This window comes from Vespa mandarinia, chromosome 12 (genome assembly GCF_050613455.1).
Source record: "Vespa mandarinia isolate Hongniang chromosome 12, ASM5061345v1, whole genome shotgun sequence".
Classification (NCBI taxonomy): Eukaryota; Metazoa; Arthropoda; class Insecta; order Hymenoptera; family Vespidae; genus Vespa; species Vespa mandarinia.
This window is the reverse complement of record NC_140821.1, coordinates 5,761,620-5,786,214: the sequence shown is the minus strand read 5'-3', so window position 1 is coordinate 5,786,214 and position 24,595 is coordinate 5,761,620. Positions and strand designations below refer to the sequence as shown.

General features: G+C 31.1%; 1 protein-coding gene across 2 annotated transcripts in view; it reads right to left on the bottom strand.

Annotated features, from left to right (window-relative positions):
• The window catches only part of spri (Src homology 2 domain-containing protein sprint), a 153,131-nt gene that overhangs the window by 77,991 nt on the left and 50,545 nt on the right, over positions 1 to 24,595 (bottom strand). For both annotated transcript variants that reach the window (XM_085660554.1, XM_035884373.2), the window contains one exon: positions 15,960 to 16,033. In XM_085660554.1, coding sequence (XP_085516680.1) covers positions 15,960 to 16,033 — 74 coding nt within the window. The remainder of the gene's footprint in view (positions 1 to 15,959; positions 16,034 to 24,595) is intronic.

Below are 24,595 nucleotides of genomic sequence, written 5' to 3'. Positions count from 1 at the left end.
CTTACACGATATATGTGTATATATCGACATGTATATTTTTTTAAATTATTTATTTACGACATTATTATTTAATGAGATGTTTGACTTTTAAAGAATCAATTAATTTTCTCGTTCATTTTTTATTTATATACATATATAAATGATATATATTCTCTATACATAAATATAGAAATATACACATATCTTTTTAATGTATACTAATAAGAAGAAAAAAGCTAGTTGTCGGTTTACGTGTGAACGATGCTTAAGGGAAATAAAGCTCGTTTCCTAGCGGCCAGACCGACGTGCATAATTCAAGGGTGGACCAGTATCGATTGAGTCGCTGAGAGACGAGAGACCGCGTCGTTTTCGACTCGACACTCGTTTTGCAAAACAAAACGAAGGAGAACGAGCTAAAGAGGATGACGTACATATCTACTCTTTCAATATTTACAAGTACTTCTCTATAGAGAGGAACGAGAACTTAATTAATCATCTGGGAATGAAATTGACATCTTTGTTCATTTCGTTTGACTACGATTGGATAAAGCTTAATGAAAAACGCATTAACATTGCATTAAGTTTTGAAATTCATTGTAGGTACGTACAAAAACAAATTGTTAGTAGAATAAAATTATTATTGCGAGCAAATATTTTTCTTTAAAAAATCATCATGAAATTATTAATAATAATTCTAATTGATGAACACTTCTATTTATTTTTATTAATTAATTAATAGTAATTATCAATTAATGGTAAGTATTTTGTAAAATCATATGAATCGATACAAATAATTAAATATTGCTTATGTCAGAGTTGCATTACTTATATTACGTATTTATATTTTATTATAAATTTAAGCTATTAAATAGCCTACAATTGTTGAATAGTATCTTTTTAACTTTACTACTTATCTAATCATTTACGTTATTTAACATTTTCATCTTCGATAGTATTCACAATTTATAATATCTGATTATTCTTGAGAAAATTTAGTCGCTTCGTTCCTGACAACCATTTTGGCCCAAAAGAGAATAAGAGATCGTTATGGAAAACCATTGGCAGCATACAATGTGTTAATTAATGCATGAATGAACGACCATGAAGTATTAATAAAAATCGATAAAACTCTATAGGATAACTTCGTGTGACAAAGAAAAAAAGGAGAAAAAGGGGAAAAAAGAAAGAAAAAAGAAAAAAGCGGATAGCAACGTATAGGCCTTTCGCTGATATTATTAATATTATTATTATTATCTTCTAAGAAAAAGATGCAACGTTTTATAATCGATGCTGCACACAAAAAGGGGTGTAGCTATACTCCCTCTGAGTTTCTCCTCTTTCCCTACCACATCTTTCTCTCCTCATTCTCTTCATAGCACGAGAATCCGAGCGGAATGATAACGCGCGATAACTCATCTTTTACGCTCCGCAATCGCGACCCTTGCCTCGTCCTCGTACTTTTACCTTTTCCTTCACGTAAAATGTACGTATACATGCACACATACATACATGCATACATGTATACATACGTACATGAATATATACATACATACATACATTTCCTCCTCCCTTTTTTCCGTGCCGTTAAAGGAGAAGAAAGGAACGAAAAAGGCTGGGTACAGCAAGAACACGACCGAACGAGAATTCCAACGCAGAAATTTTTGCGCATGCGAGCGTTTTATTCCACGCAACGTGTGCGTGTCTCCTCGTGCTGTAAAAATCGCCCCGGCACTCTTGGATTCGAGAATCTCCGTTGGAGTAAAACGAGGGAGAGAGACTCCGGGACTGAAAAAAAGGGGGAGAACAATATTACTGGAGTTTCTTGCGTTTTGTAGATAAGGAAGTAGGTCGGTAAAGGGGAATAGAGGGAAACGAAAGAAAGGAAATAGGATCGAAGGATTAAGTATCGTCCTCGATGATCATGTCAACAATCGAGCAAAGAAAAAAAGAAGTGATTATTATTTTCTCTTTTTTCTCTATTTTTTTGTTTTTATTTTGAAAGCAATGAAACCGAGCTCCGAGAATCAATATCATTTTATCGTGAAACTTCTGACTTACGTTCATTTAGAGATCTATTTCTACAATAATTACGTCTTTCAAGATTCGTTGGCTATAGTTATTATTCCACTTTTATTACATCGATAATCATTTTTTTTACGATATTTGATTTATAACGCTTTTCTCTTTCACATTAATTCCAAGTTATTCAGACGATACATTGAAAGATCATTTAATAATACCTATTTATGATATAAGTAAAAGAAGGAGAGAGAATGAGCATAAAATATCGTATAATAAGAAATGAAAAAAAAGGAAAAAAAAAGAAGAAGGAAGAGATATCTTCATTGGTGTCATCAAGTTTTGATCTTTAATAATATTTTCAATACTCGGAACCCAATGTTATATTGTTTCTCGACGATAGACGAGCAATAAACTGACTGAGTTGTGTGCGCGATAAATGCTGCTAAACAAAAGACACGTTAGACGTAAATAGCGCTGATGCAATAGGAAAGTGCAGTAACCGGCAAGAGAGCATAATGGAAGAAACACAATTTTGTCGTGAGAGAGAAGGTAATGTGCGTGTGCGTATATGTAGTTCTCCAAGAGAGAAGACTATACGTTAGAAAACGTAGAACCTGATCTATTGAGAAAGAGAGAAAGAGAGAAAGAGAGAAAAAGAGATTCGACTAATATCTACTTTACTCGACACTGTAAGAACTTGAGTACGTTATGTACATACTCGCCAAGATAAACAAGAGTAGTGTGCTTTTAATCCTGATCCATGTACGTATGTACATATTTATGTACGCTTGCTTATACATACATACATACATATATAATATGTTTGTATACGTATAGTTATCCATGAATAGGTATTGGTGGTCGTTTCGCGTAACTACACCTTCGACTCGCAAAACTTTCGACCCTTCCCCTATCATCCTCTTACGATTTCTAAAGGAATCACGAATTCTCTGCCTCTGACAGCTTTTGAAGTCATCCTGTCTTGCGAAAATTTGTCATACAAACGTCTTAATTCTTACTCTGGTTACAAGCCTCCTTATCATCGTAAATAATTATATACTATACTTCCTTTCTCTTGATCATTGATAACTGAATTATTAAAAGCACACGATAATATAGCATGATTCTTCTAAAATTCGATTACTTCTACGAAATAGAAAAATTTCTATAAAACAAAACAAAAAAAAAAATATATATATATATTTATATATAAAAAATATATACATATGTTTATTTCGGAAGAACTGATATAGTGAGGATATTTTAATTAAAATTATAATTATTAAAAGTATGTCTGAAAGTCATATTTTCTAAATTTTGGTTTCATTAATGAAATTAAAAATGGTTTCGTTAATATTTTTTTATCAAACTTGAATTTTTGTCTTTACAACAGCTGTAGAGATCAAACCAAATTCAAAAAGCTACGAAATTTCCTTTATTGTGATCATTACGAAAAAAAAATATTACCTTGAAAATTCATAGATATTATTAACCTATTCATGGTATTTCTTGCTAAAGATATTCAATTGCTAACGATTCTATATCCTAATAATAATATGAATTTTGTATTTAAAGTGTATCGTAACTTAATCGATAAACTTTAGAAGGCAAGATTTCTCTCGCAGTAATCGCAATAAGAAAAATTCAGAACGTTTGGAATGATCTTCTTTATAATTTTTGTGTAGGTAAAAATATCAAGTTCCATTTAATGAAATATCAGCGGCCCTCATATTTTAGAAAATATTGAGATGAGAGTTCTCGCCCCCGCTATATTAGCATATTCAAGATGAACATATTCTTATTGAAAAAATTTTTCCTATTGTATAGAGTATTATAAATTAAAAAAAAATTTTTTTTTAATATTATATATACTTCTAGGTTCAGGTAGATGTATAACGTCTCAACCTGACGTTAAAAGAAAGAAAGAGTTATAGTCTTTCGAGAAACAATTTGAGAAGATCTAGAAGAGACAATAGTAACAAAAAATAAGCAAAAAAAAAGAAAAACGAAGTATAGGGAAGATCATCGTCGGCAGTATTTCGAAATCTATTATCGGCAGAATTAGCGGTGCTTCGGGGCACGTATTTCGGCGACAGACCCTTTGTCTATGGTTAACGATACGGGGTGTCTGGATAAGGGTCTGCGTATCGCGGATTCGTGTACAGTCGCATCCACCCCTTGGCAAACATCAGACTCGTGTTAGTCGTCAGAAATCAGGGGGGATATCCGGTGGCAACAGCGGGCGAAAGCAACCCTTGGGATTCACCATAGCTTCACCCGTCCTCCCTCCTTCTCTTTGCCTACATATATGTATATATATATATATATATATTTCCCGATAACTCGATCATCTTTCTGTCTCTCTCTCTCTCACTCCTCCTCTCTCGAGACCTTGTTCGATCTCATTCGATTCCCAGTAGTCTTTCTTCAAAGACCATTTCGTTTCTGAAGAGATCGACAATACTTTGTGAAAATATAAAAGATCGTAGACAGAAAAAAAGGATTCGTGAATAAGATTCGATCGCGATCAAGATAGACAATTCCTAGACAAAATCCTTCTAGCACACCGTCCTACAATATTTGACATCTGCAAAAGTAGATAACATGTTTAAAATAATATAAATAATAATTATAAAAAAAATTTCCTTATTGGAAAAACATCATAATCGAAACTAATTCTATCCGCTGATTAGAGAGAAAGAAGAGTCTTTATAGCCTTATTAATTTTCTAATCATCATTTTATAATATATAATTTTCAAACCTTACAAATATTTATATTTCATATAAGCTATCTACTAACTACTTAAACTTTTTTATATAAATCAACATCACATTTATTATCTTATAATAAATTCATTTGAAATAGAATGTATAAACAGAAATAAATAGCAATTGCTTAATCAACAAATATTGTTTGAATTTTATACAATGAGTTTACAGGAAATTTTGCCATAAGTTACATTCGTTATTGATATTAAAAGGTTACATACGTTTTCGGTGTTGAAAAATTGACGTATTTTGGAAATGTTTGTTTTAGATTGGAAATAAAATAACTTGAAGAACTAATAATTTCACGTTGTTCTTTGATGTTTTACTTATATAAAAAAAAACATTTTTCCGTCCAATTTCTTTACATATAGGATGTGTAATCTATAGTCTCGTCAACCATTGCATGAAAATTCACGTAACATCTTGTAGAAACACAAAATTATTATCAAGGACTATCGGTTCATATTTTTCTTTTAATTTTAATTTGTAATATTTTCCAATAAGTTCAAAAAGTTTAAATTTTAAACAAATAATTGACATAAAAATGATCTAATTTTCTTATTTTTCACAAATTAGGTATCCTTAGGTATAACATTATTTTGTAAAATTGTTAAATAATATTATACCTGTAAATACAGGAATTTTAATAATTTTTTTGTTTCTAGGAAATTAGGATACTGCTTATGGTGCTTGGATTTTCATGAGAAGTTTGACGTGGCTGCAAATTATAGAGAAATTGGACATATCACAAATTGGACATACACAAATAAAACATTAAGCAACAATATGGAATTATTTCCTCAATTTATTTTATTCCCTTTTTGAAAAAAAAAAAAAAACAGTTCCAAAATATGTCAATTTTTCGGCACCGAGAAAGTATGTAACCCTTTAAAAGTTTACTTGAGAGTGAAACTATTGCGAATTGTTCTCGTGAGTATTTTTTTATTAGTAGATAACTGTGCTTAAAAGTTATGTATGTATCTGAAAGCATGATTCAATTATTTGAGAGCGATTGCATTATTATATGCTCTCGAATGTAAAGAAAGGAATTTTATTATCGAAGAACTTTCTTAAAAATATAAACCAGTTTCTTATTTTGAAAAACCTTATCAGCAAAACAATAACATCAAGAATATAATAGAAAAAAGAAGAGACGTTTGAATTACGCAATAATTATGTACAAAATGAATTCGATAATTGTCACACGTTTATAAACAGAAATAACTTAATATTGTATCCTTATTAGAAATTGTTTCTATTATAAATTCAATTTGTATCGCATTCATGAATACAAAATTGTTGGCCACTGTCGAAATTGTTGGCCATTTTCAATATTAAGTTCAATGTCAAGTCCTTCATAATGTTCGAACATGCATTTAATTTTTATCTACGTTGAATTCATGGTTTTTTTCTTACGCATGGTAAATGCGATTTCTGCGTTGCTTTTTATTTTTCCTTTCTTTTTATTTATTTTCATTTTTTTTTTTTTTTTTTTTTTTTTTTTTTTTTAATACTGTACGTACAAAATTTTTTCCGCCTTCATAGTCATTTTATCTCATTACACGTGGTCGAACTCGTTTCATTGTAGAATGAAAGAACATAGGACGTTATCTCCTCGCTTATCCATAAAGAAACAACAGAACAAACATAAACGGGCATAGACGAATCTCCAATGGACACAATTCTGAGAGTTTTATCTGATAATAAATTCTCAGGGAATATACTAGTGGCTATCCAAGAATAAAATTTCTCGAAGTAGCTCTCAATTGAAATATAAAATTTAAGGGTATGTACTCTTGAGAGCAATTATCGCTAAAAACTTTCAAGTGGATGACTGCCTTTACACAGTACTATATATATATGTATGATATATAAGTTTTATGCAAGCAGAAGAAATAATTTTTATTTCTGTTATGCTCAAAACTTTTTATATTACTTAAACCATGACTCTGAATCATGGATCATCTGACTGAGCTGACAATTTCTTTCTTTCTTCTTTTTTTGCTGTTTTTACAAAAATCTAGAAATATTTTATATTTTTATCTTGAAATTACGATTCTTCGAATATCTACTTTTACAAATATAGTTTTTTTCTTTGAATATTCATTAAAATTTACAATATACCGAAACTTCAAAAAGAATATGATCCATAACTAATATACATATATATATATATATATAAAATGCTATATATATACTTAATATATAAGTATACATATATATATATATATATATATATATATATATACTATCATCACAAAGTATAAAAGAATAAAGATTAAAAGAACTTTATTTAAATTATTTAAATTAAAAGAATTTTAAAGAACGAAGAAATTTCTCGCAACGAGAATTGAGGATGGTAACTATCGATTATGGAGATCGAACGCGATCGTTATCGTCCATGGAAAAGGGTCGTGAGGAGGATATGGGGGTGGGAGGAGGGGGAGGTAAATGGAGAGGGGGTATGCCAGCCGGAGGGTGTCTCCTCGCGTTTCCAATTTATGTATCGCGTCGATAACGGATGCGTTCGACCGTGGTGGCCGACAGGGATGATTATCTTAATGATTATGTAGACAACTCGTATCCCGGCGCGAAACGTTAAATTAACGATGAGAGCCAAGGGAACGACGAAGAGTGGTGGAAAGGGGAGAGAAGAGAAACCGGAGATGAAGAAAAAAAAGAAAACGGAAAAAAAGAAGAAGACGAAGACGAAGAAAAAGAAAAGAAAAAAAAAATGAACCGATATCGAAACGGTAGCGATAAAGTAACGCATGCGATATCGATCCATAATTAACCGTGCATTCGCGGCGTACAACTGATAATTAAGCGCAATCGACGTGTTACATATTTGAATAAACGCTCGTCATAAGTTTTAATATTAGATTTAATATTTATAATAAGAGTATATCTTTCTTCATTCCCTTTCCATTTATTTTTTCTTTTCTTTTTTATAATCTTTCATCTCATTTCTTTTCTTTCTTTTTCTACCCAATATTTCATCGTCGTTTTTAAATTTATTGTTATTTCATTATTAATTCGATCATATTTGTTTTATAGAAATAGTTTTTAGATTATGAAAGTTCATTGACCGGCTCTCTCTCGCTTTCGAAATTTCGAAGCCATCTTTAATGCGTTTTTCATATGACCGGACGGGATACTTTAGACAACCAAGCTCGTTCACGTAGACAACACGAAAAATGAAATCCTCTTTTTCCTTCTCTCTCTCTCTCTCTCTCTCTCTCTCTCTCTTTCTCTTTGTTTCTGTCTCTTTTTTCTCGTCTCGCAAGATTTCGATTTTTTGGAGAATTTTCCATTAGACATTATTTTCACGTTAGATTGGACGTTATATCGCGTTAGAAACACGTTCGTCGTATCCAACGTTAAGCGTATACCAACGTAGATTTTTCAATGTACCGTTGAACGTGAAAGCAATACAAGTGCAAGTATTATTAAAAAATGTAATAGCAGTAGTATAGCGTTAAAAAAAACGTATAAAATAATATGTTACGAACGTACGATTTAATCGTCACGATTAGAGAAGTTTTTACTTATACCAAGAGAAATATCTAGCAGGGAATAAACAGTACCGATAACGATCATGGAAAATACTGATCGGGATAAAAAGTATAACATAATCTAAGAATCTGACCAAAACGTATTTACAATATTATACCGCGTCGTTTATTAAAATTTTGGGACAGTAAGAGATGACGATGCAAGAGATACAAATAGAATAAGGTAGTAGTGGAATAAGGAAAAAAGAGGAAAAAAGAGAGAGAGGGAAATAGAAAGGAGTCGAGAGGAACGAGAAGAATGACGATATTTCAGGAAGGCGAACTTTTTAGTGAGATTACTGGCCGATAATAATTCAACCACAGGCGTTGTGGCCTGGGGACGGAATTTCATTTCAATTCTGAGCTTTCTCTCTTTCTCTCTTTCTCTCTTTCTCTCTCTCTCTCTCTTTCTCTCTCTCTCTCTCTCTCTCTCTCTCTTTTACTCTTTCACACGCTAGCGAACATTCGCTTTCTTTCACCCCCAGCGGGAGAGCATCGTGTTAGGGGGCTGAAAGTGACAGTGGCGTGGGACCAGAGAGAAAATCTGCTAGCGACGCAACCCCAGACACTTTTGAGTTTAGTGGAAAGTCCCGGTAACGAGCTAAGAAGTACGCCCAAACGGCGAAATATTCCTTTGTAATTTATGCGCGGGAAATTCAAGAAATCGTCGTCAACGCTTATATCTTTTGACGATCCTCCTTCAAAAAAACAATCTCACGTAATAATTAATATGAGCGATAATTCGTTGAAAAAGATATTAAAAACGTTAATACGTTACAAATTTTTGGTTCAATTGGGAAAAATACGTCGCGATCGATTTTCATATCCCTCCTTTATCACGAAGGAAATAAATAGAGAGAGACAGTGAGAGAGAAAGAGAAAGAATGAGAACGAGCTCAATACCCAGACGCAGTATACATCGCGCGTTGTCAGCGTCGCGAATGAAATTTTCTGTTTTTTCATCCACTTGACGTGGATATCAAACCAGGCAACGATTTTCATCCTCTCTCTCTCTCTCTCTCTCTCTCTTTCTCTCTCTCTAGTCCCCCGGAAATATCGAACATCCCTTCCTCCATCGCTTCTTCCTATCGTCTTTCACGAACGTTTTAGATTATAAAATTTACGATTAACGTCGTTCCTCGATCGTAATATTTTTCTGAAAGAAAAAAAAAAGAAAAAAACGAAAAATAACTAACATTCATCCTATCTTTCTTGTTTCTCTTATGATATTTCTTCATAAAAAAATGATCATATTGTTTCCTACTTTTATACGTAAACTTTCAAGAATCCTGTTAATTTATTGGCCAAATAGATATTGAAAAGATAAAAATGTGAGATTTTTATAACGTAGGTAATAGAAAAGTCGGCGAGATACTTTGTACTCCAAATAACGTCTCCTTTTTCCTTCTTCTCATCAATTTTAAGAAAAACCATTTTTAGAAATAAAAAGAAAAACAAAAAAAACAAGGAAGAGATGGATTTATCGCGCGACTCTTATGATTTAGAAAAGTTGCAAAGTTTTCCACTGGGCGAGCACAGGAGCAAAGTGGTAATAGACAGATGCTCCTTTTGATGGATTATAAAAGTTGGCGACTAGGCGTGAAACGAAATTGCAAAATGAACTAACTAAGTTTTTAATTAAATTTTGCATTTCGCAGACAAATCATTGTTCACAAAAGCATATTTTCTCTATCCCGATGATATCTCTTAATAATATCCATTTATTGACTAATTATCGAGATTAATTTTAACACGAACGTACGACTACATGTCGTGAGCAAATTTGAAATAATGCGAAATTTCGAAGGTTCTATCGCATAATTAATTTATTGAAACACCATTCGGAATATATACTCTATTTCCAACGTAGAAAACATTGGCTATAATCATACAAATTATTCGGCATTATTATTTCCATAGTTCACTTTATTAATAACTTACAATAATATAGTTAATACAGATTCTGTATTTTCTTTTCTTTAAAATAATTTTCCATTTTTTGTTAAACTTTTTACTTTAGTTTACCATGTTTTTAATGTTCTTCTCCAAATTCATCATATGCGCTTTATTTCACTACTCTTTCCAATTCTATGATATCATATGTCTAAATTCCTTATCTTTTATCATTAAAAAATTGTCAATTGAGAGCCAAACATTAAGTTGATCAATAAGAAATGACTAAATTTTTCATATTTTATATCTAAACGAACAACATCAGTAGCATTTTTTTACTGTATGAATCTATGTAAAACTTTATCTTACTTTGTTTTATTTTTTTCGTTTGAAATTATTAAATAAATTGAACACATTTTATTCATCATATTTATTCAACAATTGATTTATGAACATTATAGATAAAAAATATCAATAAAACGAAAGAACAATAAACACAATTATTACATCGTTTCCTCATAATTTAACGATATCCAAAGAATTTGTGATGAAAATAAACGTCGTTTACGAAACATCACGATCCATCTCTTCTCGTCTTTTCTCCATCGTCATATTTAATCGTTCAGGACTCGGCTTAGAGAAAACGTTTGTACCGTTTTATAATGGTGGAAAGGGGTGAAATGGAGGAGGATGGAAGATGGGAGGAGTGAAACACGGAGAATGAAAAGGGCCGAGATCGTTCGTCTTACGAACTTCCCGTCGTTCATCATCGCGACGCGAAACAACGATCTCGTCCATCCTTCTAGAGAGAGATCTTACTCGATTTCGAGTTAGAAGAAAGAGATAGAGATAGATAGATAGATAGATAAGTAGATAGAGAGAGAGAGAGAGAGAGAGAGAGAGAGAGAGAAACAAAGGACGAAGATGAAACCGAAGGACGAAGCGAAACAAGCGAATCTGGTCGATGACAATATTCTACGAGTTCTCAAAATAATGATAATAAGTACGTGCTAAACTAACGTTCCTGGGGATGAAAGGACTGAATCATCTCTAGCAAGTGCCTCGAATCGAGCTCGTAATATTATGCATAATTGCACAGGCTCGAACAGCTGTCGGTCGTTCCTGGATTCTCTTAAACAGAAATACAGGATTCATCCATCCCTTTTGTGGAAAGAAACGAGATGCTTCATTAAAATTTTTCGCATCTAAATTACCCGCATAAATGAGTTTTCCTTTTATAAAGCTAAAGAATATGTTAATGTAATATCCTTCCATGAATTGGGATACGCAATACGATCATAATTAATACTTTTTATTATACGATCACGTAAAATATAGTTAATGATAAAAATCTTAAAATTCTCAATTTTCCTTTCGGCGATGAATACGTTTTGTTCGTATTCTAAATTTTCTCGAACCCATCGCTATCATCTGCGATTCTATAAGTCTAAACCAGCTTCGATTCTCCATTGAAATTCTACAGGAATTACAGGAAGACGTCGTCAATCTTCTCAGGGTGAATGCAACACGCCCAGGATGTTAAATCTTAAAGTATAACCCCTACCCCCATAGTGCTCGCTTCTCGGCGTGTTTGTGTCAGCCTATATAATATATGTAACACGCGCATATAACGAGAGGGTAAATGAGATCCTTCGTTGTATGACCTCTGCAACGGGTGAAGTCTTTTAAAATTGCTTAGAAATGGATACTGTTTAAATAACTTTAAATAATCGAAAAACAAAACCAATTTACTTCTATTTAGAAAATCGGTTTGGAAACGGACTATACGTAAAATTAAAACGTGAAAAACAAAGAAAAAGTTTCGCATGAAAGGAGCTCGTTAAAGTCGCCTAAAAAGGGATGAGAAAGTTATTACAACTAATCGAAATTAGCTTCCATCGTAAAATATTTTTTATCGAAGACGAAGCTATGCTTTAAGGAAAGATCTCCATAAAGAGGACACCCGTTATATAATGCAACCCATCATATAGCACAACGAATATCCTAGGTAAAGTCCGCCATAGATCATCGACGGAAGCCATGCCTAGCCTTCCTTGCGGCATAGAAATTATTCCAGTTCCACGAGCGAACGCTTATGACGTAAAAGAAGACGGTAAGATTTTCGTCATAAATAAAACGAAAATTAACGATGTAACCTTGATCTTTCTAAACAAAGGATAGGCATTCGAGAATAAATTTTTCTAAGCAATAATTTTCTTATCTCATAAGAAGAGATAGATCTCGTTATACAATTAAATAAAATATATTGCGTTAAATCAAAGCTTCGATTTTAATTCAAATAAATTTAAAATCAATTTGAATATCTCTTAATAATTATACGATATCATAAAGCCTTAAAATATTATTATTATTATTATTATTATTATTATTATTATTATTATTATTATTATTATTATTATTATTATTATTAACGGAGTTACAGCTTGATAAATACATTGTATTGATAAATACATTTATTATCTTAATTAGTTTATTAGAAGAAGTATTTAGTGTACGTTAGAAATTAATGGACCTAATTGGAAGGTTCATTGTAAGGTGTCACGTAGGTAAATCAGGTTTGGATCGATCTATATATAGTAAAGCGGTCAGCACGTTGCTGCCCAACGACGTAGCTGGTAAACAAAACTAGTGAACTGGTGAGGGAGCTGACGAGGAGTGTAAACGACGAGGACATATGTACATGTGTTGAACGTGTCGAATGGTAGGAGACGATGCATCTCGATAGTAAATCTTCATCCATGTTTATAAGTACGAAAGAAAACTAACAGACTAGGAAGCCTCTCGAGCGTTGACCTACATCAGTTCTTGTCTTCCTAATTCAACTTTGTAAATACTGATACTCATTAAAAAGTTTCGATGATTGAGATCGATTTTTACAAAAAATCATAGAAAAAGTATATCTGTTCGAATTAAATACATACATATATATAATTTTTTTCAATATTTCAATTAAAAATAATATTCGATTTTATTGAATATACATATATATATATATATATTACAAAGGTATAAAGAAATTAACTTGTCAAAATTAACTCGATGAAAAATTTTCATTGAAGGCGAAATTAATAACATCAAGTAAATACAAAATTTCGACTAATTTCTGATAATCTTAAGTACGTTATTAGCATAATGAAAAAGTTAATAATAAAGTTTAAGCTTGCTGTTCTGCATCTTGTTCGCATAGAAACACGACAGTAGAGTTAAATAGGTGAGTATAAGTATAAAATTATTAAGAATAATTGCGATGGCAAAATGTGACCAACAGACCGTATCGTCCGAGATATAATTAATGAGTATATCTCGGCGATATTGCGTGTAAATTCTCTCGACGTTCTTCTCTAGAATTTAATGACTTGGTATCCCCTTTATATAAAGCTTTGCAAATGTCGCGAGATCTTCCTGAATTATTATCTCGAATATGCTTCACCGTTTCCCGTGCAAAGGTAATTAAGCTAAAGTAATTTGTTCGCGATACGTTCTCCTAGCACTAATTACCGACAGAATTCGACGACGAAAATGTACCGGTTCGCTAACAATTGAAGTGATACATCTTCCTGCTCTCGTTTCCGTGTATACTTTCTCCTCTTACGATATTGTAACGTTCCGTAGAATAATGATTATTTTCGAAGAAGATCCTATCGAATAGTCGAACGTAAGACATATGGGAAATAATCTGAAAATGTATAAACAAGGATCTTAAGTAAATGTCAAACTATATATAATTACAAGTTTCAAACTGTTTATATACATACATATAGTAAATAATAATTAACGTGTTAATTACAAAACGAATAGAGTAACATATTTCAAAGAAATCGATTGATAACTTATATGTATACAAATTCTCTGTGTCATAACTTCATAAGACTCGTACGTACATATATATCTACATAATACATGGTTTATAGATATTGACGTTCTATATCACCAAGTCGATCAACGATATCGGCATCGTAAAACACATTTACGTCAATCTTAAAGAAACTAGTAACATGATCAATCAATGGATCTGTAAGTATAAGCAATAAATTGTTCGATGAATGTCCGTTTGTTCGATTGCTATCTCGTAAAATTCTCTTAGATATCATTCAGAAGAATGAGTTGTAATAAACGTAATTTTAACCCTAGTTGCGCACCTGAAGTGTAGTGACACTCCAGACCAACTTTGAGCTCAATTTAAAACAACTAAATGTTTGTAAATAAGACTTGTGCCACCATTTATCTGTAATTGAGATATATATCTTTATATACCAACTATCATAATAGTCCGCGTTATGTCAGTCGCTGAGTTATGATCGAGTAAAGTAGAAGTTTATAAAATCTTAGGTGTACCACACCCCGTATGCACAGAAAGTAGTTTTTGCATTAATTTTCGTTTCTTTATTATTGAAAATTTTTACTCCATTCATGCTCTAAATAATATGATTCTATATACAAAAGTGATATAAATTATTTTCTAACCGTATGTCTCGTTCATATTTAAAATCAAATGCAATCAATTAGAATGGCAAACCAGCTATTATACAGTACTATAATGAAAATAAAGGAGTTGACTCTTTTGATTAGTTATGTCATTTATTTACTGTTAATAAAAAAACTAATCGTTGGCCTATAAGAATTCTTTTCGCGATGTTGGATATGATTACTATAAATACTAGAATATTATTGAAATGTAAAAATTCTGATAGAAATCTTACAATCTCTCCTCAATCTTGTCTGAAAAAACTCTATAAAAAACTTTATATCTTTGTATGAATTATTTACTAGTCCATTTCAATATGTTATTCCTTCGAAATGATTTAAAATTAAGAATTAAGAGTATATTCGGACTTGATGCCGAGTAAGATGCAAATGAATTCTTTGAAGTTAGTATATAAAAAGCAATGCCGGTTTGTCCACGTTTGAAAAACAGGAAAACTAAAATTGAATGTCTCTCTGATAGATGCCTAATTTGCGATAAGCACCGCGTTGGCTTATGCATTTAGCGCATCGGCCAGTAAATATTTAATTCTTTTTTTATTATATTTTTGTATTTTTATAGCTCTTTATAGAGATAGGAATTTATACTTATGAATATTTCAATGAAATGAATGAAAAAAACAAAAAATAATGAAAATTGATGAAATAATTGAGTACTTTTTTCTTCTCAAAATAAACTATGTTTATATTTTAAAATAACTATATTTTTTGTAAGGACCATTTCAATAATTATTTTTTTCTAAAAGAGACTTTTTTCAAGATGATTGTGTCACTAGATTATTTGCGAAATATTGAAAATTAAGAAAGATATTTGGTTTTTAATGAAAAGTCAATTTTTGCGTATTGCGTGATTCATGAATTTTTTTTATAATGGCAAAATTGGAAATGTGTTTTCAAGTCTACTGATTATTATTTCCGAAGCTTCAAAGAATATATAAAATTTTTTTGGAATCAAAATTATTTATTCTGTATAAATGACAACTATTCAAAGTGCTTGGAATGTAGTACAAGTCAAGTGCACAATTAGAAATTATTTTGAGATGTGTACAATTAGGGTTAATTAACTGTTAATGAAAGACGATACCATACGAAAATATTAAATTATGATCTTTCGATCTCTCATCTCGAAATATGAGATATAGAGAATAGACTCGAAATCCTGTCGATCTATTCTTTCAAATCCTCATCTCACAGTTGACCTCGAGAAGAAGCATCAGAAAAAGAAGAGACACACTCACCGTTCGTAGGAATCTGGGGTCGTGCAGAGCTCGCTCAGCATGCAGTCCAAATCGGTCGCCAGGGAATTAAGTAGCTGAAAAAGAAATAAAAGGGGTTAGGGTCAATCGTGAACTTGCTTATCTACTCTAACTCTTGTTTTACCTATCCGAGTGCCAAGAGGTCGAATCAAAAAAATACACTTGTCTCTTTAATATTTTCTTAAGATAAGTAAACGTTCGAATGTTCGGTATTTAAAACGTTATTGAAGTATATGATTAATACGAACGTTAATAAAATATTTAAATTATTTTTATATTACTTTTATATTACTTTTATAGACTTTACGTATATTACTTAGATATACGTAAATAAAATGTCTTCGAACACGACCATATATATCATAAGCTACCATAAGCAGTGTCTGTCTAATCATTTGGAATGAACAACTTCCAGCGGAAATTTGCAACTTGATTACATAATAATTAATATTTGCGCTCATTACTACAAACAAGAGCGTAATTAAGTATATGTATATGTTTATACTTAAGCGTAATTAAGTATAAATTATATGAGCATAATTAAGTGTATATATATATATATATATATATATATATATATATAGCTCGTATTATATATGAGCATATGTACGATCGTTTTCTGTATTTGCTCTGCATCATGAAAGCGGTGCTCGGAAAATTAGAAGGTTTCCATCCGCAGGCACTTTCATAGAGTCAATATTGAACGTGGAGAAGACATTCGATAAAATTTCGCAACGCGTTCGTTGTCGTCGATGATACGCGTGATTTCGTCTCTGTATACTTTGTATACGTGCCTGAGTGTATGAGTATACGTCCATGTATGCGTGTTTGAGTGGGCGCGTGCATACATGCGGCTCTTAGCCCATCGTTCGCAATAACGTCACGAAACGGAGAAAAAGGATTCTATGTATCGATTCAGGCTGGAAATTGAAAAAAGAATTCATCTCGGTTCTTTGTGACACGAAAGCCTTTTTTACAACGACCTTGCTCTCTTTTACGACAATTTTCGAACGATATTGACTTTCGCATCCACATAAGCTTTTATCTTGTTCGGAAGAAAAAAAAAAGAAAAGGAAAGAATTTTCGACATGCTATTTGCTTTTAGAAATAAGTATTATGTCAATAACGCGTAAAAAAGAAAGATATGAGATCATAACAAAGGTGGAATTAAATCTTTAACAGGAAAAAAGAATTAAAAAAAAAAAATAAATAAAAAGCAGGTGATTATTTGAAGGATAAACGATAAATCCTTGAATCTTCGATGCGTTAGGTGCATGTGCATTATACAGTTTGCTTTACGATTCCCTCCGTCGGTAGCAACCGCAATCTGTCAAGTGTATTAAGCAGACACGTCGATTTAACGCTGGATCAGTGTCGGCCAATTGATTAATGCTACCGGGTGGGACGGAAGACATGGTGAAATATAGGTATAGTGAATGAACAACGTTAAACGATGCGTTCATATTGCAATGTTTGCAGTTACTAAAATTATATTGCGATTTTCTATCATTGTGACTTATTAATGATAAATACGATATATTATCATTACGTGATTAATTTAATATTTTTAAGATCGATATGTTTTATAAATTATTTTTTTTTAATTATTTACATTATAATTTATTTTTTTATTACATTTCCGGGATTGATATTTTTTATAAATTACTTGTTATAACTCCGTCTTAAATAGATATATAAAATCTAGATAAAAAAATAGAGTATTGTATTATACTATTATCGTAGTTTATGCTTTATAAATGAGAGAAAAAAGAGAGTGAGATAAATACATGATATAATTGATGCTGTATACTAGATAATGTTGTAACATGTCTTGATTATATGACTATTCTAACTCCAAGGACGGTCGGACTCTAATTAACCTACGCTCTGATTGCGAGTCTTTTCAACAACAAATCCATATAATCTGAATTAAACTATCAATAAACCGATCAATATACTCAATAGACATACATATTGTTTCGAAAGATAACTCTTTTATTGTGTTTACTATAATATTATACAATAAATTCTATAAATCATTTATTAAATTTCTGTCCATGTAAAAATTTTCTTTAATGATAATAATAAAAATTAATGCGAAAAAAAATCCTTTCTCTCCCCATCCTCTTTCTTTCTTCTTTGTAAAATAATAATCGGAAAGATTTATTCGTGCACTCGTGAAAGCAATAATGTGTTTTCAAATACAATTTAAATAAAATCATGAATGTAATTTCTATGTCGTCGCAGCTTACACCATAACTAAACGCGATTTTGAAGGGTGATCGTTGAAAATATAATTGCAATCCACTCTCTTAGTTTCAAAGAAGGCTCTCGATATTTAAGGATAAGCCTGGGAAGCTGTCAATACGAAGTATCCTTCTACATAGGTTGACAGCTAAGATTACTTGAATTCTCTTGATCGACCAAAGTACAAGGCCTTCTTTGCTATAAATTTGTCTTAGTCCAACGGAATTCGATCGGATGCTCTTTATAGACACGCTTTTGACGTCCATTATTATCTCTCGATCGATTAATGTCGCATCACATTGAAACGATGAAGAAAAAGTAAAAATAATTTTCATTTTCAAAATATTTTTATAACAATTTTTTTTATTCTTCTAATAAATAAATTTTAATAACAAGATATTAATATTAATATATTAATATTGTATTATATATGTATACATATATATTATATTATATATATATATATATATATATATATATATATATATATTTGTATATATATGTATATATATATATTATATTATATTATATGTATTATATATATATTTATATTTATTTATATATGTATATATATATACATATTATATTATATTATATGTATTATATATATATATTTATATTTGTATATATATGTATATATATATATATTATATTATATATATTATATATTTGACATTTACATAGAATGTATTAAATTTTTCAATAAAATACGATGCAATCTCAACGGGAAAATTAAAAATGTGCTCCACAGTGACTACTATTCATAAATCATTCGACATGTAGCATAAAATGAAAATATATACTATATTCGGGAATATCGACATCTAGTCAAACTTACGTGAAAATAAAAAACTGTCTCTCTTTTTTAGGTTTAAACGAAAATTCAGCGTTCGTCGAGACTCACGTATCCATGTATGCACATTGTACATACGCGAGAATTACGTGAACGTATTATTCGCGTAGCGTTGCATACAGATGAATATTTACGCTCGAGTATGGGTGCACTTTGTAGTCAATGTGAGTAATGCGAGCCAACCAAGCATACCACCCCATATAACGGCACAAGCCGGTGAGATATTCCGCCTGTCGAACCTTCGCTCGAAAACCCAATAGGGATCGATAGATTCGTGAAAGCGACGGTAAAGGCAACGTGAATTCGCAACAGAGAAACCCTTTTGCGATCCGAATATATCTCTAAAAAGGTAAAAGAATCCATAGAAATTATACTAGTTCGACGATCTATTGATAATACTCCAGTATTAGAAAAAAAAACTATTTAATGATTTCTATTTCTATTTGTGTGTATATTCTATAAAATGACAAAATAAAAGAATTAAATATTCAATCCGAAGAAACAAACACAGTCATCGATTATTTAAAAAAAAAAAAAAAAAGAAAGGTTAAATTCTTAATTAAAATAAGAAACAATAATCTCGAATATCTTGTTCAATTTCAACGCAAAGGTCAATTGTTTAAAAATGGAAAGGTTAAAAAACTCGAGATAAAAAATAACAAAAACAACAACAACAAAAATTCCCTCGAAAATAAAATGAATTGCAAGAGGTGAAGAGTTTATTTGTAATATGAAAAAGTTGAAGTAACAAAATTTATGGGTAAAAACTCTGATAAAACAAAGTTCGCGCATTGTTTTCTAACGAGTTCTCGACTCGTTTTCATTCTCAGATTATTAAATGGCACACGTAAAAAGCAATATCGGAAGAGATTTTCGAAGGAACATATTACCTACTCGAGATTCAAGTTTAAGAAGAGCACTCCGAAAAACGAACCGAACTGTTAACGCAACGATGAGACGCTACTACGCAAAGAACGGTACATGCTCGAATTAAAATGGTCCTCTGAAACTCATTCTCCGAATTAAACGGATTAAATCCAATCAGCACTCCTTCTCGTTGCTAGTGCCTCTTGTTGCGTTACTCTTCATGTCGTTTGCCTCTACGTTCACCAAGTGTACACTGTGCATGCAATACCATCGTCAACGGTGACACGTTCAATTCGTACTTGCTTTTTGTTTAATCGAATTTGTCTGTCTGTCTGTCTGCCTGTCTGCCTGTCTCTCTCTCTCTCTCTTTCTTTCTCTCTCTCTCTCTCTGTCTCTCTCTCTCTCTCATTTTCTTGTTTGAGAAGAATAAACTTTCGTAGTACTATGTACTACGAACGCGTGCATAGTATATAGAGAAATACAACGTTAGAATTAAATTGTTCCAACAACGTAGTACATAAGTATATACTTATATAAATATATACTATATATTTATGTATTAGATCTACCGAAAAGTTTTATCCATATACATTAGTTTAAGTAAAAGGAAATAATATATTTTTGTATAATATTCATTAATATTTAATTAATAATTGTAATTTTTCATTAATATTTGATCGGTCAATAAATAATTTGCGATACTTTATATCTAAATAAAGAGAATTAATATTTTCTTATTGAAAATTCTAACGTTATTGTCTTATTGACCAGTCCAATATTAACTACTTACTTCCTCCCGTCTTAATGAAAGCTTTCAAATGCTTCCTCGATAAAATGATTCGTCCTTGAAAGATAAAAATTTATCTACAGACAGAACTTTTTGGTAGACCTTATACATAAACATTTATATGTATGTATATATAATAAAGGTGTCCTTGTCCAATCAAAACGGTTCATTTTGATTGGATTATAACAGCAACATATGTGCAACTCTTATCGAGAACGATTTCAGAATGTTCCTTTTTGCATATAAAACGTGATCTAACATAAGTCGTGAACCTCGTCGATATGGCGATCATTTCTGGGAAACTATATTAATTTCTACCTTTCACCGATATATCTCGCTTTCGCAACGCGTTTTTCCTCTTTTTTCTTTTTCTTTTTTCTTCCTTTCTGTTCCTTTACTTCAATACGATTTTAAATGTTCTATCGTGAACTCAACCAAATGTGACTTTTACTCCGGTTTACGGATAAATCTTTATACCAGGAGTCCTATTTTGAAAATGAAGGAAAATGGTTTGATAATTTATAGTATAAAGCTTCATAAAATAACGGTGAATACACTTTTTTCTGGCTGCGTTAACATAAAAGGCCTTTTCGGTTTGACATGAGAGATAGAGAGAAAGAAAGAAGAATAGTCGTATAATAGAGCCATTGAAATTTTATGCTTATGATCATCCACGATACCGTGTCTAGGCTATCTATCGAATCACCAGAGTGTGTTATATATTTAAGAACCCCAAAACTTATAAAAGAAAATATGTTCATACTTTATAACAGAAACCTACATCCAAACAAATTACCATCTCAATCTTATCATTTATATTTTATACTTTGTAATATATATCGAGCAATAGTTATTCAAAATAACAAATAAATTAAATTTATAATACTTGTTATTCATGAGTAACAAATTAATTAAATTTATTCGTCATTTTTTTATTCATTATTAATAATTTGTAAATAAAAATAAAAAGATGATTTGTGTATTACTAAGAATACAGTTAAATATAATACATAAAAATATAATAAAAATAAAGTTTATATATTTTTATTATTCAAAAGATAATAATAAAAGGAATGTTGCTTAATGATGGTTCATATTATTTTTTTATTCTTTATTTTTTATTTTTTTAAGAAGTAACGAAACTATAAAAAAAACATAATGACTAGTCATTGTATACAAATATATATATACACATAAACATATATATATATATATATTATAAGCCGTACGATACAGTCTTCAGGGCCGTAACACGAGAACCCAAAGTGGCATTTTCATATTCTAGGTTAAAACCACATCTCGTTGTGAATGTTTTACGTATGTAAGGAAGATATATGTATATGTAAAATATATATGTATGTATATATATATATATATACATGAATGTACAAGGGCGTTCCCTTTCTTCCTTTTCCCTTCGTTTTCCTTCCATTCACACAAAAGACCCTTCGAATTCGACTCTAGGGATACGCCGACTTTCCTGTACGCACGTTATATTCAATTCATTCTGGATACGAGGACAAGAATCCTAATTAATACTGGACGTTGTCTTCTTTCGTACGTTAAAAAAAAAAACAAGAAAAAGAGGGGGAAAGAGAGAGAGAGAATTTGAATGATTAAAAATTTTAAAAACCCTACAAGGGTAGAATGTTCAATGCGGATGAATACATAAGTGAAAAGGTATCGAAAGTTATCAACTTTCGATAATTCGATTTTCAATGTGTATCTTTTAATATAATAAAAAGAAATAATATAACAATAAAAGAGAATAATGAAAAACTCATTTCATTTTATACCGTTCTGAATTAATAAAAATTAATGAGATATTAAGTTTGTATGGTTTAATAATAGAACTAGTATAAAGTGAAGCAGAAACGATTGAATGATTAGAAAATTTGCGATACTAGAATCGAGTAATACTATTGATTCTCTCTCTCTCTCTCTCTCTCTCTCTCTCTCTTTCTCTCTCTTTCTCTACCTATCTATCTATCTATCTATCTATCTATCTCTCTTTCTCTCTCTACCTATCTATCTATCTATTTCTCTTTCTCTCTCTACCTATCTATCTACCTATCTATCTATCTCTCTTACTCTCTCTCTTACTCTCTCTCTCTCTCTCTCTCTCTCTCTCTCTGTCTCTCTCTCTCTCTCTTCGCTAACCATTCGATAACCAATGGTAGATACAATAGAATAAACAAGTTTCTACGAACGCAATTGGTTAGTTAGGAGTAACATTTTGAAGTTCGATGTTCCTGTCTTTCCTAGATGTGAAACAGCTACGATTAGGAGGTAGAATGGGTGGACAATTAAACGAGCTCCGAGCAATGGTGGCTCGTTATCGTAATGGACGATGCATCGTGCACATAATGTGAACTCACACACGGACAGAGACATTTGTACTCACGCTGCTCTTATCAGATACACACCTCGATGATACAACTACGTTGACAGATGAAGTTTGTATGTGTATGTTACTGAGAGAGACGAAGAGAGGAAGGAAGGGAGAGAGAGGGAGGGAACAAACAGACGTCGAACGCATCTAGTTAGCGACATGTGTCTATCTACGACAAAGGTTGCCTGTTCATTGTCGTGAAAATGCATTTAACCTGTCCGCAAAGGTATTCACGAAATAGACTCTTTTATTGATCTCAGTTAAATGAAATTTGTAGAGAAAAACAAAGAATATAATAATCATATTATGATTACATAAAATAACTTCTTAAAGTAAAATCAATATGTCAATAATAAATTAATAAGAATTTTAACGATGAGATATTTAATATTAATAAAAAAGATATATATAAATAAAAAATTTTAACAATATTGTTTTCTTGTAACCATTGTATAAATAGTGGTATTCATAATTGGAATCACTTTGATATTTCTGTAAATATTATTGATTTGATTTATGAATGACGTAGCGTTTTTTATTGTAATATGAACACTTTACTCACAACAGTTTTTATTTAATAAATGGATCTAATAATATTAAGGAGAAAGTCTAAGAAAAAGAAGAAAAGAACAACGGGAAGACAGACAAAAGTTTCCTTTCCTTCTTTTTCTTTTTTTTTTTTTTTATTCTTATTTATAAGAAGACAAAGTACGTGAGTACTACGGTTATTATCCTCTATGAAGTGCACCTGCGCGTCGAAAGTATCGAAGCAACCGTTTTCCCTATACATCACATTTCTCTATATATGTATACATATATATATATATATGCATATATTATATACATATGTATATACGTTCTATACTAGTGTATGTATGCGCTGGAAGCGACAGCTGCACTGAATCGAATACGTTACGTGTCCTTCGTGCACATCATGTGTGTATGTACACATACCCATGTGTACATATGTATATATGCATATGTACACATATGCGATTAAATATACATATACATATATATATATATATATATATATATATATATATATACATATATATACAGGACGTGCATGACAGTAAGGACGAGGACAGGTGAAGGATAGGAATACGAATAAACGTATTTAAACACGTATCGATCTTAATGTGAAATCCTTTTGATTGATTTTATAAAAGAAACATCAAAAGACTTTTTTCCTCATTTCCAAATATAATTAATCCAAATAAACCGAGCTCTTTATATAATTGATCAAATTGCATTGAGAAGAAATATAAATGAGAAAATTTTTCACATTTACGCGATATGACACAATTTAAAAAAAAAAAATCGACGCCACGATCTTACTTAGTGCAACGAGGATGAAATGTATTATGTAACTTGAGACGAGACTCTTGGTCGATTAAAGATCGTCGAGAAGCTACGATTCATCGTAACGATAATTGACACCGGTGTAATGTCAGGAAGCCCGTAGTTAC